Source organism: Sarcophilus harrisii, chromosome 2, assembly GCF_902635505.1.
Source record: "Sarcophilus harrisii chromosome 2, mSarHar1.11, whole genome shotgun sequence".
In the NCBI taxonomy this organism is placed as follows: Eukaryota; Metazoa; Chordata; class Mammalia; order Dasyuromorphia; family Dasyuridae; genus Sarcophilus; species Sarcophilus harrisii.
The window spans coordinates 528,707,381-528,723,788 of NC_045427.1; the positions used below are offsets into that span (position 1 = coordinate 528,707,381).

The following is a 16,408-nucleotide window of genomic DNA, read 5'->3' on the forward strand; positions in this document are numbered from 1 at the left end:
TAGGCAAAATCTGTTTCACTTTTTGCAAAATGAAAGGTGTCTGAATTTTTTTTTTTTTTTTAACATTTTCAGTCCATTCCAACATTGTCAGATCTGACTATCTCTATTAGATAGAAAAGGCCAGGGGCAGCTGGTTGGCACAGTGGTGGATAGCACACAGCCCTGAAGTCAGGAGGACCTGAATTCAAATCTGACTCAGACACTTAACACTTTCTAGCTGTGTGACCCTGGGCAAGTCACTTAACCCCAGTTGCCTCAGGGGAAAAAAAGGTAGAAAAGTCCAGAAAACAGGAACTTTGTATTAAATTAATTAGCACTCACCTAAAAGGAAAGACTTCAAGGCATGAAAAAATAAAATAAAACTTTCTTAAAAAAAAAAAAAAAAAGGAAATCTAATCCAACCTCCTCATTTCACAAATGAGAAAACTAAGATGCAGAAAGGAGGCCGAGACTATAATTTGTGTGAGGTCACACAGGAACCAAATAGTAGAGTCAGGTTTTGAATGGAAGACCTTTGAGTCCTAATGAGGCCAGTTTCAGGAGACAATAGTGTACAGATGCTCTGACTTATGAAGCAAGCCTAGTCTCAGTGTGTAGCTGCCTCTCACATGAGGACGTGCTGCAAGTTACAGCTGCTGGTGTTCTATAAATTTCCCCTCTGTCATTGCTTGAGACTAAGAGACAGTGCCTTCTTTTGGAAAACAACATGCTTTCTTTATTGTCTCTTGGCGTACTTTATGGCCAGCACATTGACAGCTCGCCAGGTGGTTCTGCAGTTACTTTTACAATGTAAAGAAAGGTGTTTAGGAAAGATGGTTTGAGTAATGGTGGGAATAGCAATGATTTACTCCATTAAACCTGACCTTATGGATGCAATCATTCTCCTCCCGTCAAATGGTCTGCATGTGGACTACATTTGATATACATGTCTCTCCCACTGCCAGTCCTAGGTATGGAGTGTGAGTCCCCTTCATTGAAGACAGTTCCATCTTTCTGGGAAGAAACTAACTCCCTTCATTGTTTAGTTCCAGGTCCCTGTGAACCTGAGGATCTCATCGATGGAATCATCTTTGCTGCTAATTACCTGGGGTCCACACAACTGCTCTCTGAACGGAACCCTTCCAAAAATATCAGAATGATGCAGGCTCAAGAGGCAGTCAGCCGTGTCAAGGTAGCATTGGTCTCTAAGTTGGTGAAAGGGCTAGATCCCTTGGCTGCTGAGCTCTCAAGGATTCTGTCTAAAATCATGCAGTTTCAAATTGACTTCAGAGTGCAGTGAAGTGAGTCTAGTTCGACCACAGCAGAAACCCACTTTGCTTCCAAGGCCTGGTGTGAAAGTGCACAGAAACCCATAGCCCGCCAGTGAGTGAGACATAAATTATTGCCAAGGTCAGAACAAAGAGCCTTAAGACTGATAGAATACTCTGTGAGAATTCAAAGGCAGAATCTAGTCTACAAAGGGAAAATCGTCAGGCTGCAGAATATAGAGATTACTTTCCAGATGAATTCATTTCACTAAGTTGCAACCTAGAAACATTTTTTTTAAAAAAAAGAGATTATTTTCAAGCATTCTAGCTGCCAAAATTATTATTTTTTAAGATCTCAAGTCCCAATACAATGATATTTGTTTTATTTATTCTTTTTAAAGAATGTACAGATGGGGAGGGAAATTCATTTCATGAAAAAAGCTGAATATGCTCATAACTCAGAAACAGCTTAGAATTGGCAGACATAAGTTTAGATCCATGTAAATTTGTTTCTCTGATAGAATCTGGATAAATAGCAGTGATGTGATATTCTGATTTTTAGCACTGTTAAATAGCACACACATTTCACTAAAATCATCTGCCATGTCCTGGTCAAAGGTATATCTTGTTTTGAGCAATGCCTTCTCCACAAAAACAAACAAACCCACTACAGATTTTGAATGGAGGTTATGAGTTCAAATTCTGATTCTGCTACTATACTAAATGTGAAATGACACAAATTGGTTCACTACCTCTGGGTCTCAGTTTCTACATCTGTAAAATGAAAGGTTTGGACTAGGTAATCTCTATTGACTCTTCCAATTTAAATCTACGAATCCATGATTATATGAATCCCATGAAAGCATATATTGTACTGGATAGAGAATTGCACTTGGAGTCAGGAGACCTCATTTGAATCCTATTTCTGATCCTTATTAAATGTGTGATCTCGGTTAAATCATTTATCCTTTCTGAGTCCTAGTTTCTTTAGTTATAAAACAAAGGTGTTGGTCTAGTCCAGAGGTAACAAATTCAAATCAAACTAGGGACCATTAAGCCTGCAGATGCCTGCAGGCTGCATATTGACTTAGTTTTAAAATGTAATGTTATCCATATTTTATTGTATTCTTGTTTTGTTAAATATTTTAAATTCACTTGAGGCCCAAGAGCCACATGTTTACTTGATGCTTCTTGCCTGAAGGACCTCTAAGGTTTCCCTCTTTCAGAAGCCTATGATTTTGAGACAGATGGTACAATGCTATTGTATTATATTAATTTCAGATTTTAAAAAATGAGGCTTACAAGGTAAAATAATTAGAACATTGTCACACATCTAGGTATAGCGAAATCTTAACCATCTATCTTCTGATTTCCAAGTCCAGTATTTCTTTTGCTAAAATATTAAAGCTTCAGCATTCAAGAGTTTAATATTGCTTGTAAGTGATAGTGATAGTCAAATATGTTCTGAATCAGTGGTGCTAGAACAAGGTGATTATTTTGTTAAGAATTTGCTGTTTGTTAGTAAGATAGTAGCAAACATGGTATTTGAATTCTATATATATTAGATGCATTTAGTAAATAGTTTGAAGGTGGTGAAGACTTAAAGAGTATGGGCTTTTTTCAATTTTCCCACTTGCCATTCACGAGAGCTATTCTATACAATATCAGTTTTCCTTTGGAACCATATTGGAATGAGATCCTGATAGTGGCTAGGGAGTTTTTGCTATGAAAGATACTCTTAGTCCTAGTTGAAAACTCATAATTCTGTTTGGTCCAGGCCACAGATTACAGCCACATGAATATAGTTACAAGTAGATGTAATACCAGCTCCGCTGACCCTGTGCCTTGGATTCCCATATTTCCTGCCAGGTATCACAATTTTAACATAAGATGTGAAAACATTGTTATTTCTCCAGTACTTGATTATATTTAGTGATTTCTGACAATTCCAATGAACTTAACAAGTGTTTCTCAAATGCTTCCAGTTCTTAGATTCACACACTGAATAGACCATTGGTGTTGTAAGGGATCCTAGAGATTATAGTCCAACCCCAGTTTGTTTTTTTACAGATGAGAAAATTGAGACCCAGAGAAGGGAAATGACCTTGCTTGAAGTTAAATAATTAGTTAATATCAAAGCTAAAACTTGATCCTAGAGATTATAGTCCAACCCCAGTTTGTTTTTTTACAGAAAACGAAATTGAGACCCAGAGAAGGGAAATGACTTTGCTTGAAGTTGAATAATTAGTTATTATCAAAGCTAAAACTTGAACCCAGGGATCACAGTCCAATGATTTCCTCTTCCCTCGACCCCCAATTGCATCTTGTGCATAGTTATTTGAGCAAGTATTGGTCACTTGATGAGAAGAAGTACATTGAATATGAAGGTATTTATTATCTGAGATCTGGGTCACATTTTCCAATTCCATTAATAAACTTCAGTGTCTCCAAGTTCACTGGGACCTATCAATGGAATGTAACATTTTTTCTTGTTGTTAAATTTTTGTCTACTCTTTGTCTTCAATACTTTTATGGTACAGAGAGGCATTCCTAAGTCTTGCTTTGCTACCTAAGAAAAGAGTTTTGACTTACGTTTTTTAAATGGTGTCCAAGGGCTTTTGGCAGTCAATAGAATAAGGACACTATCAAATAACCATTAGAATAGAAACAAACTAGCACTCTTCCAGGGAATACAGAAGGGTTTTGAAACTTTCGTCCTATTTTTTAGCAGAGTTTCCCACTAAATGAAGGCCTCAGACCCCATAGCTATATGTGTATAGTTTCAAACTTAAAGAATTAATTCTTCACTGAGGCAGTAAGCTCTGTTCTCATACTTGGCACAGTCATTAAAATGTTTTCCTTAGTCCTTATCATTCCATATGTAAATATATGGAGTGTCCCAGATTTTTCTATTGCTAAGAAACAAACTTGTTAAAAGTCTTTAATGATTAATTTATCATTTATATATCTATGCTTAATCCAAAAGGCTATTTAACTCGGTAGATTCCCCCCTCCCATTTCATGTAGTTTCTAAGTATTTAGCTCAATGGCCCAAAGACTTATACTATGTGCTGTGTCTTTTTTGTGCCCATCTGTTTTTCTTTTTCTCTTACTTGCTACTCAGAGGATGCAGAAGGCTGCTAAAATCAAGAAAAAAGTGGTGTGTAAAAAAAAATGTTTCTCTGGAATACCAGTGCTTGTTTATGTTTTTGTGGCTTGTTCTTTGTGGAGCTGTGCTTTTCCATTAGGAATCCTCATAAACTGGTAATACTGAGTCTTCTTTCCTTTCCTCCTTGATTGCTTAATTCCAGATTATCAAATGGAGCCACAAAAATGACTTCATTTATTTTTCCTATTATCTATTTACTGAATTAGCTGATCATTGTTTCCTTTCTCTTCTATTTAGATTTTCAAATGTACCAATACTTTGTCTGGAGAAATGACTGATTTTGTATTTAATAGTGGTTATACTTCTAGGTGAAGCATTTCATGCTGACAGAGTGATGTATCTTCCTATATCATAGGCCTAACTATGACATTAATTAAATTATTCTGATATTTAAAGACTCATTAATTTTAATTTACCAAATCAGTACTGTGAGTACTACAATTTGCAATATGCACATACATTTTCATCTAATTAAAAGAGGTTTTGGAGTGTGGACAGGCTACCTATCATTTCAAAATAGAGTTAATATTTAGTAATATATTTGCAAATGAAGTCATTTGCTAAATTTAGGAGATTTATAAGCTGTCATTTTAATATCTGTTTCAGTATACTAAGTAGCAAGTATCTCAGATTGGTATTGAAATGCCCATTTGACAGATTTCTTTTTTATCTTTCATATTGACACTGATAGAAACAGTGTTATAATGGAGAGAGGTGATAGAGAGAACATGTTATAATGAATAGAGGAACACCTGGGTTCAAATCAAACCTGGACAGGCAAGCATGAAGTAGTAATTTTTCACACTTTTTGGTCTCTGAACTCTATTATAATACTCTTTTTGTTTTGGGGGTTTTGGAGGAAGCTGACTGCTATCAGGATTAAGTGACTTGCCTAAGATCACACAGTTTATAAGCACATCTGAGTCTGGATTTGACCTCAGGTCCTCCTGCCTCCAGGACTGATGCATTATCTACTGTACTACCCAGCTGCCCCAATTCCATTATGCTCTCAAAAATTATTGAACTTTTGTTTTTGTTGGTTATATTTCTTGATATTTACTGTATTAGAAATTAAAATGTCTTAGTTGTTATGAAAATGGTTTTGACTTCACAGATACCATGGATCTTGGTTCCCCAGACTACATTTTGAAAACTGTTCAGTTAGTAGAAAAGAATGTTGGATTTGGAGTCATAGAACATGAGTGTGAATCCTGACACTTCCATTTGTTAGCTATGAGATCTTGGTTGAACCATAATAAAGACATGAACCAAATGACCACTTAGGTCCTTTCTGCCCCCAAATCTATAGTCCCTCATTCCAACCCTTAAGAGAACCACAACCTCAGGTAATTCTGTTTCTGTACTAAATCATAAATGTGTTTTAGTAGGAAGTCCTCTATACCAAAGCTGAAAAAAAATCACAAATCTTATATTTTGATATACATACAGGATACATGCCTGAAGTTAATACACTTTTCTTTACACCCAGGCAGACATCATCATTTGATGGTTTCCCATGACCTATACTTTTTGGCCTCTGGCCTTACATTTTTACCTCAGATCTGTGACTATCAGCATGTCTCTAATTATTTATTTTCTGCATCCTGTTCAGTGACAAGCAAACTGGCTGGCTTCTGTTCTCATTCCTATTAAGTAGATATCCCTTTGGGGAGTTCAAAGCAATAGCATTATAGGTTTAGGTTTTCCAGGCTGGCATTCATAAAGCTATTTATTCTTTCCTAAGTACTTTATTGGCCTATGCACCACATTTTCCCCAATTCTGCCTTTTGCCTGCTCTTACTTCACAAGGGAAGAAGCAGGACCTGTGTGTAATTTTCATTCAGTTCAAATTGGACTCACCCACCTTTTGTTTGATTTTGCTTAAATATAGAATTTTCATTAGTACCTGCTTGTAGGTCCCAGGTGCTCCTCCCTCTGGCTATAAATGGGATATTTTCAGACCAAATGAACAAACTTTTATAACTCCTCTTCAATAATTCAATTTTTACAGGAAATATAGTTTATATGGCAAATAGTATGATTACTTTTCAGTATATATTCACCTATCAAATATTTCCTTAATTGTAATAAATATATAAATATATATATTTATATATGTTTATATACATAGCATTAATCTACCTATTTTACCTTTCAAAAAATCAGTTTTTAATAATACATCCTATATTGAGAAGGTGACCTATATTTGGGAAATTATGGTACTTGACATGTACTTAGAATAAGTTGTTACTAGATGGAAAGTGGTACCTTAGTACTGAATTTGTGATATTATTATAGACATGATTATCTTCTATAGGCATAATTAAATAAGACATTGATTGTAGTATACTTTCTTAATTATTCTTTTAAAAATATTATGAGGTTATACAGGTGGGAATAAACATTAGTTACTATTGATTTATATGCCCAAACAAAATATAGTTCTTACATGGAAAGAGCTTTACAGCTTCAGAGCAGCATGGTATCAAAAAACCTTGACAGCTTTCTTCTATGCTGAGCTTTAACTCTTCCAGTTTAATATTTTATTAAGCCTGTTTAACTGACTGGTCATTGGAAGAAAGGCCACCCATCTTTTTATATTCTTGTCTCTTGGTCCCAGTTTCTTCAGTCCCAAGAGAAAGCAATTGGTTTTATTGCCGTGTTATGTAAAATTCCTTATTTATGTCCACTCAGAAACTACTAATTTTCCCTTTTCTTGACTTAATTTGTTCCAAGTTTCTTCCTCCTTTTCTGATCAATAATTTTTCTGAGATTTCTACAGAGAACTGAAATGTACTCATTAAACAATGAAGCCACATTTGCCCAGCAATTAATTGTCATATTTTGCTTCTGACTCAACTTTTCTCAGCAAGAGTTACAATTCAAGTTATTTATCATCCAAGAATATTACTTTTGGAAACACATTTAAATAGATTGCATCAAAGCTTGTGGTTTGTGGTTGGATTTTGTTTATAAGCAAAAACATAAAGTGGCTTCTTTCTAATTTCACACACAGACACACACAGACGCAGACACACACACACACACACACACACACACACACACACACACACACAATATGTACTTTAGCAGGATTTATTTGAATCTATATAACAATGAGGTAAAAGTAATAGAACCCTGTAGTTGAGGGACAGTAGCACACTGTGTTTTTTTCTCTTTAAGGACAGCATGAAAGCTCAATTACATCATCATAATATGTGATCTCCAAGTATTTCAGAACTCTTAGGGTATAGCCAGCAGGGAAAATGTGTTTTAATCACATACTGGGAAGGATCGAGTCAAACCTATGTGATATTGTGAATTGGGAAGCACAGCACCATTGGCTTTTGAGTGACCAGAGAGAATTACTTAACTCAATAGGCATACTAGTTAAGCACATTTTTCTGTTTCTACTATATTGAAGTAATTGGGATTCCTACTGATTTAAAACCAATTAAAACACCTTCCTGGTCTTTAGCATGCCTAGAGTGGTACATTCAGGTACTGAAAAAGGTCAGCTTAAATGTAACTTAATACCATGAGTTGATGGTATTAACCAGTATTTCAGTTGGGCCAATAATAAGCATGCTGTGGTTTAAAAAAAAGTAGCCATTTTGCTTTTCAATATATATGCTATTTGTTATTGTCATTATTATTATTAATTTTTACAATGTTTTCCAGTTATTATGGGAGGATCATTATTAATAACTTTTATTATTAATTTTTATGATATTTCCCAGTTATAATGTAAAGGAAGAAGAATCACAAAACATTAATGATCAGTCATTTCTATAATTGTTTGAGATTTAAGGTTGAAAAAGTGCTTTCCTACAACAAGGTAGGTAGTGGAAATAGCACTGTCCCTATTTTTGGATGAGGAAACTGATTATTAGGAAGGCTCCCTGGGGAAAAAAGGCACACTTAACATACTTTTAAGTTTAATCTTCATTATTGATATAGTCCCCATCCCTCTCTTAAGTCTAGACAACCAACTAAATAAATCAAGGTCTGATTCGTAGTGCTTGATAATTTTGAAAAACAATTTATGGTTGTGAGTTGATAAAAGCTAGTTTATATAAATATATATATAGATATAGATATATATATTTATATATATAAAAAGATAGTTTAGTATCCCCTTATACTTGTCCCTGGTCACATGGCAAATACATATCAGTGTTGGAATTTGAATCCAGGATTTCTGATCCAAGGGTAGCTCTTTTCCTATTACATAATACTGCCTATCCATTATGTATTTATAATCCCCTAGTGTTAGAGCTAGAGGAAATTTTATAGATCTCTAGTTTAACTATCTTCTTCCATAGATGAAGAAACTTAAGGAGAGAAATTAAATAACTTATTCACAGTCATAAAACAAGTTAAATCATAGTTTTTCCAGAGTAGTTCATCTTCTACTTTTGGGAAAAGATAGAGTAATGGGACAGATGGGCAAATGTGATTATGAATATTTATCTCCAGAGAAAACACAGATATTTTAATTAACCTTCTTTGAAAATATACCCTTAGGGCAGCTAAGTGAGACAGTGAATAGGGTACTAATCCAGGACTCAGGAGTATCTGAGTTCAGATGTGGCTTCAGAGGCACATTCTAGCTGTGTGACCCTAGGCTTAAGACTTAACCCCCAGAGCCTGCCCTCTCCCTTCCCAAGAAGAAAAGAAAATGTAAATATACCCTCTCTATTTATAAGTGATAATTTTCAAGATTAAAATGACCAGTAAAGTCTGTGAATGTTATACTATATAGTTTGTACTTGTAGAATAGTCATTAATTGAATCAAATTTTGGGGTTATTAAAAAAATTGAATCAAATTTTTTGATTGAGTTAATATGGGCCGAGCCAAGAGGTATGAGCACACGCCATGTGCAGGCATGCACAGACACACAACTGACAGCTTTATTGGTCCAAATATATTTTGCTAGTATACAAAAGAAAAAATTGAAAATATTTCCATTTCTACCAAAGGCTTTCCTGTACTTTCAATGTTAAAAATTAAGAATTTGTTTCTCCTTTGCATTTTCAAATCACACAGGTAAAACTCAGTTTCCCTGAAACTTTCTTTTAAATTTATAATTTTTAGATGCTTATCTTTGAACAGTTTAGATATAAAGCACCCCTCCCTTCACAATTCTGTCTTGCTGAAAGCGATTAGTAAAGTCACTGAAGGCAGTTAAAATTTGCTTTTTAACTTTTTTTTTCTTTTGTTAGAGTTCTGAAGGAGATTCCCAAACTTTGACTGAAGTGGATCTCTTCATCTCTACTCAGAGGATTAAGGTTCTAAATGCAGACACACAGGTAAGTGCCTATCACGTTTAAAATATAATTACCCAGAAATTCTGTGATATGGAAAACTAGGTATATTATTAAAAAGAAAAGAAAAGAAAAGAAAAAATTTTTCATTAGATGTTTGGGGGCAAAAATGTTTATCTACAACACAGATGAATTTTAGGATCATGGGCAAGTACCAATTTTAGAAAGCATTTTTAGTTCATTTGAGAATAAGGAGCATTAGAAAGAAAATTTCCTTTAAAATAATTGTTTGCTTCTCATAAACCTTAAATACTTGAAGAACAAAGTTACTCTGGGAAGAAGCAAGAGCTGAGTTAGAAATCACGCAGTTATCTTAGGTGACCTTTCGTGATTCTAGAATGCTTTCCATGACTTCTTGAAAGAATAATTCCAGTAAATCTAGTTTTATTAATGTTAGTATAAAATGATAAAAAAAAAAACAATAGTAGCTCACATTTACATAGCACTTTAAGTTCTATAAAAAGGACTTTCATCTCAGAAACCCTCTGGTAGTGCAAATATTTTTATCTCTGTTTTACAGTTAAGAAAGCTAGGATAAAAGAGGATTTGTTCAGTATCGTATAGCTTAGCAAGGGAAAGGATTGGGACTCAGATTCTGGTTTTCTGATTTCACAACTGGAGACTCTATTACACCATTTCTCACTGTGTTTAAGAAGAATCTAGATATTCGAACTGTTCTTCTATCTAGTTTAGTGTTTGGAGATTAGGATGGTGAGCCTAGTAATTCTAGTTATTCTAGTGAATTTACATAATTGAGACAAAGACTTTAGTCAGTGATAGTCTCTCTTCCACATCTAGTTTGTAAGGCAAGTCTTTTAGAACTTCTTGTTTTTATGCACTCCCCACTTGTACTGCCTAGCCATTGGAACCGTTGCTTAATTAGAATGTGAATTAGTTTAGTTCCACTCTGATATAGTGGAAAGAATATTTGAATCGGGGACAGAAGGCTTGGGTTCAATGCTAATCTATTATTCAGTACTATATAACCTTAAGTAGATAATATAGCTTCTTTCAATTTTAGTTTCCTCATCCCTAAAATGAAGAGATTCAATTGAGTAAATCTTGAATGTCCCTTCCAGCTCTGAGTCCTATGGTTTCTCAGCATTATAAGCTTATATTAGCCAAGTAAAGGAATTTTAGTTTTGAAAAGAACCTTAGACATTTGTGTATATATGTGAGGCAATTGGGGTTAAATGATTTGCACAGAGTCACAGTTAGGCAGTGTTAAGTGTCAGCGGCTGGATATAAACTCAGTCTTCCTGACTCCAGGACCAGTGATCTATCCACTATGCCATCTAACTGAACCCAGACATTAGACATCTTGAAGTAAAACGACTTCATTTTACAGAGGTTGATGACAGGGAGGAAGGGAAGGAGAGAAGAAGGAAAGAAGGGAGGGAATCAGCAAATTAATGACAAATCTAGGATCATCATTATCATTAGCATAGTTAACATTTATATAAGTACTAGACACTGTTCTAAGTACTTTACCATTATTACCTTATTCAAGCTTCACAACAATCCTGGGAGAAAGGTGCTATTACAGATGAGGAAATTGAGGCAAACAGGTTAAGTGACTTCCCCAGGATCACATAGCTAGTAATTGTCTAAGGCTAAATTGTCAGTTCTTCTGACTTCAGGCCCATTGCTCTAATCTAATATGCCACCTAGCTGTAGGTCTTATATGTCAAGTTTGACATTGTACTGGTGGCAATATTAGGTTTGGAATTTTCTGAGTCTCTCCCAGAAAATTTTATTTTCAGGAAAAGATAAACTATTTTATTGAAGCTTCATAAAAAATCCTTTATTATATTCTGATTTGGGGTTCATAAAATATGGTCTGATTAAATCCTGTGTTTTAGAATCCTGGATCAAGACTAGGGGCACTTTTAAAAACTTTTGATAGATTATTTCAGAATTGACTGGGAGTGACTGAATACTGTTTGGTTCAGCAAACAGACATGTCATATGCCTACAAACCCAAAATGTTTCCCCAGGCAGTTGGTGTACTCTTACATTGATTTTCTTTTCTTCTCATGGTAGTTTTGGAGATCTATCTTTGTAGAAAATAAAAATTACTCTTTATCAGCCAGATATTAATTTTGCTTGCTATTTACTTGATAGGTAAGAGAGCAAAATTAGAAATCTCATGCAACTGAAGAAATGAGAAAAGTAAAACAACCACTCAAAAAATCTTATCAGTTCCACTTAGGAACAGAACTGGGACTTTCAAACTTGCAGTCATGGATAGAGACTATAACCAAATAAATCTCATTATACTTTGATCTACTTTTTCCAACCTACAGATAATGTAGCTTGTTTTTTCCATTTTAATCCTCAACTGTTACTTTCCCCTGGGGCTTATACAATGATTTTCTGGTTTCTATGCAATATTAAAACAACTGAATGAAAAATGGAAAAAAAATATTCAATCTTCTAGTTGGACGTACAAAAGCAGTACTAATAATTTAATTGTGTTGCTTTCCTCTTCTCTCCCCCTCCCCCTTTATTTTTGGTGGAACTAAAGAATTTTGGCATTGTATGAAGCAATTTATCCATTTTCTCATTGATCTAGTTTAGTGTTTGGGTATTAAGATGATAAGCCTACTAATTCTAGCTATTCCAATGAATTTACATAATTGAGATAGAGACTGTACCATGTAGATTATAGAGCAAGTCTTTTAGAATCCCTTGGTTTTAGCCACTCCTTACTTGTATTACCTAGCTATTGGTTAGCATTAAAGTTTTCTTAATGTCAAAAAGCATTCTTTCCTTCCTTCCTTCCTTCTTTTTCTTCCACTTCTTCCTCCTTCTCCCACTTTTTGTAGAGAGATCCTTCATGTCTCAGGAAAAGGATGGGTCTGAATTTTTCCAATATTAAAAGCACAGGTCTAATTAAAGAAGCCCATGACCAAATCCCCAAGAATTACTATGATACTCTGTTTGCTATTAACTTGGTAGGTAGGAGAGCAAAGTTAGAAATCTCATGAAACTTAAGAAGTGAGAAAAGTAAAACAACTCTCAGAAATTTTTATCAGTTCCATTTAGGAACAGAATTGGGACTTTCAAACTTGTAGACTGTAACAAAAAAATCTCATTATATAATGTTTCTACTTTTTGCATCCTACAGATAATGTAGATACTACTATTCTAAGGTCTCATCACCTATCTTTACATCACAAGTGTCCTGACACAATTATCCAAACACTTGGGTTGACAGCTTCATTTCACAGATATCTGAATTTGGCTTTACATGAAGATTTACCGCCTCAGTTGGAGTTAAGAGTCTGAGTACATGTTAATGATGACAAATTAACACTTTTAAAAAAGAGGTTATCTTTATTTACTTTATTTTTTACAAATACATGCTTCTGAGCAGAACAGAGGAAAAATGTCTTTTATACCTGATATGATAGGAAATCCTGGCTTTGAATATATTTATATATGTATATGTAGTTATACACATGCATATACACATATACATACATGTATGGATATATTTATACATATAAACACACACATACACACATTATATATATGTACACACCTTTTATGCACTCCATTTTTCTGAACTGGACCAGTTTGACCCTCCTTAGAAAGCTTGATGGTCCTCCAGAACTCAAAGTATTCACCTATTTCACTCTATCCCAGTAGGCAAGAATTATAGCTTTATGCTACCAAACCCAATACCCAGCAACCTGCTTTTGACTATTAACAGACTCGGCATTTGTTTTATTTTGTTTTTTTATCAGCCCACTGCAAACATCAGTACCAAATCTATTCTTTCATTTACTTAGTGCTCTTTGGCTTTTGAGAATGATAGCATAGTTTTAAGTATTGGAATTATTTTTGCATCTAATGGAAGGTGAGCAAATGGCTGGAATCATAACCTAGTATCTCTGAATCTAACTGACTGCGGATAGATGAGTTGGAGTTTAATGAGTATAGCTCCAAGTGGACCTCATCCTCCTCTTGCCTTTGATTCTCCATTTTAAGAGCCTACTCCCAATGGACTTTTTTCACTCAAAAGCAAAAGAGGAATCATTGTTCTCCTTAATGGAATGAAAATGCTGATGGTGAAATCGATTCTCTTTTTGGGGTGCTGTAAATAAAAGCTTCCCTGAGCAACCTTCCTCTTTCCATTTTCTCAGTGTGGGGGGTAAATTTCTTCCAAAAAGCCTTATGTTCACCAGTGTGCTTATATGTTTCTGGCTGATCATATTTCTGAGAGGGTAAGGTATTTTGACATAATTCCTGGCTTTTGATATTGTTTGACTGGTACAGCAGCTGGGGGTGCCAGATTCATTGCTTTATAATGGTTTCCAATTCTGTAAAATAGGTTTTTCTCCCTCTGTGTTCTATTGCTACAAGTCATGCAGGGCTGTATATAACGAAGGTCACTGGTGTGCATATGAGTGTGTGTGTGTGTGTGTGTGTGTGTGTGTGTGTATGTGTGTGTTCTGTATATGTATGGTTAAAGAATTCCATCATCTTTCTAAAAAGTGGAGAGGTCAGTTGTACTTATTATAACTCAACTTTCAGAGTAGACATTACTACAATTTTCCTCTGACTCTTCCCTCCTCAACACTCTTTTTGAACATGTGTAGTAAGAGACAATGATCATGCCCTTCTTAGTTATATATACTTTCTTAGTTATACAGTAGGGATTATCGAAAAGTGCCTTAGCCTGCAGTGTTTGAGGTTCTTCCAGGAAGCAACCATTAGAGAATAGTTTCCTACAGAGAGGAATTTTAGAAAATCACGGAGGAGAAAACCCAAAACATTTTTAGCATTTGTTTTCATGCTTCATCTGCAATGAATGTTCTCCTAACCACTGAGCATTCAATTCCAGGGTCCAAGAAGTCATTAAGAATATTTTGGGGGAATGAGCACTTAGAAAATAAATGCAGTGAACCAAGTGATTCAGAAAAAGCAGCCACAGAAGAGTTCAGGGGATTGTTGAATGGGCATTCCTCTTTCTAAACCAAACTGATGATCATCTGTCTTTTTGGAAGAAAGTTCCAAAATGATCTTTAACATTTGTCTTTTATCTTATAGTAAGATGCCATTGTCTTTTATCTCATAGTAAGACAATACTTTTGAATATTGCATGTGATTCATTACTATTACAATTTAAGGATATTATGGAAAAGGGAAGGAAAATTGGTGATACTTCAAGACTTTCAAAACAAATAAGTAACTTTTTCCATCTTTTACATGCCTAATAAGCCTATTTCTTTAGGATTTGTCTCTACTGTAACCTGGTCTCTTTGAAGAAGTATCTCCTATTTTCTAGTGAAAATTTTATTTCGTTTTTTGCCCAAGCTTTCTAATTTTATCATGACAGTGTTGTTTTGTTTTTCAGCTGTACTTTATACTCTATTTTGGTTGTCATTGTGATTTTGTTTTTGTTTTTATTTTTGGCTGTTTAGATTTTATAAGAAATCTTTAGCCAATCTACTTCTTTTCCAGAGATAGTAATAATCTGAGCAAGATGATTTTTCCCCTTTTGCACAAAAACAACTTTACTCCATTCTTTTGAAATGATGAGAAAACATTAAAAACATAGTCACCTGAACCTCTAAGAACAAAACTATCAATGTAGTGCCTAATATTCTTTCTTTCATCCTTCATTTTTCTTACCTGCTAGATTTCTAATCTAGTTCTTTTTCCAAAAAATCACAGATTCTAAGTGTACAGGAACCTCAGAGGATAGTTAGACTATGAAAAGAATCATCACTAAAAATATACTTGAAAAATGGTCTTCCAGCTTTTGCTTGAAGACCTCTATGGAGAGTGAACTTTGCAGAAAGAATATCTCTACAGGTGTCAGGCAGGTCCACTTCATTCAGTGGAATTTTCAGCTGAAGAGAGGAAAGGAAAAAAATTTTAACACACCCAGTCATGCTTTTATTTACCACCTCAGTTTTCCTAGACTACCTCCAAATTATGGGAGAGGATAAGTCAATATAGAAAGAATGGCAGGTTTCTCCATATACAAATCAGTTTGATTGCAGTATCCCTGTATTTACATTGATGTCTCACAATCAACCCTCTTTGTCTCCTACCCTGCTAATGTCAAAGGATATCTAGTGAATAAATGGGTGGCTCTTTTAATGTTTGTGTTTGCCAAGACCTTAGATGGAGTATTAAAAACTGACACCTGTCATTTCTTTTTTAAATAATCTCTAGTCTTGAGTAACTAAAAACAAAGCACAATTGCTGCTGCTGGAACCTCAAATCAACAGCGCAGATTGAAATCAGAACAAAAGATAAACATGTAATTTCATGAGATAGGAAGACTTCAGAGATCACAGAAACACACTGTGTCTCATCTTCTTTTGTGGAAGGGGAATAATGGCACTGGAAGAGAAGCTTATTAGTTGTTCAGAGTCATTGTGTGATACTTCATTGAGAATATTTTGGGGAGGAGACAGCAGACCATGATTTAATGGACAAAATAACAAAAATAAAATCAAAGCAACAAGAGTAATACATTCTTAAGCTGAGCTAAAAGAGAGGATAAGCTTTAGAAATTGCTACTGGGACATTTGGTGTGACTCTTGTAGGTCAGCACTTTCCCTATACAATGGCTGGTTGCTTTATGCTCTGTGAACAGAAGGTTTTTATGGGAAATTTAGCACTGAGCTGCATCCCTCTGTT

General features: G+C 34.8%; 1 protein-coding gene across 6 annotated transcripts in view; it reads left to right on the top strand.

The window, feature by feature from the left end:
* The window catches only part of APBA2 (amyloid beta precursor protein binding family A member 2), a 339,818-nt gene that overhangs the window by 255,646 nt on the left and 67,764 nt on the right, over positions 1-16,408 (top strand). For 5 of the 6 annotated variants that reach the window (XM_031955464.1, XM_031955469.1, XM_031955468.1 and 2 more), the window contains 3 exons: positions 1,026-1,171; positions 4,372-4,407; positions 9,644-9,730. In XM_031955464.1, coding sequence (XP_031811324.1) covers positions 1,026-1,171; positions 4,372-4,407; positions 9,644-9,730 — 269 coding nt within the window. The remainder of the gene's footprint in view (positions 1-1,025; positions 1,172-4,371; positions 4,408-9,643; positions 9,731-16,408) is intronic. The other variant, XM_031955470.1, reaches the window with a different exon arrangement.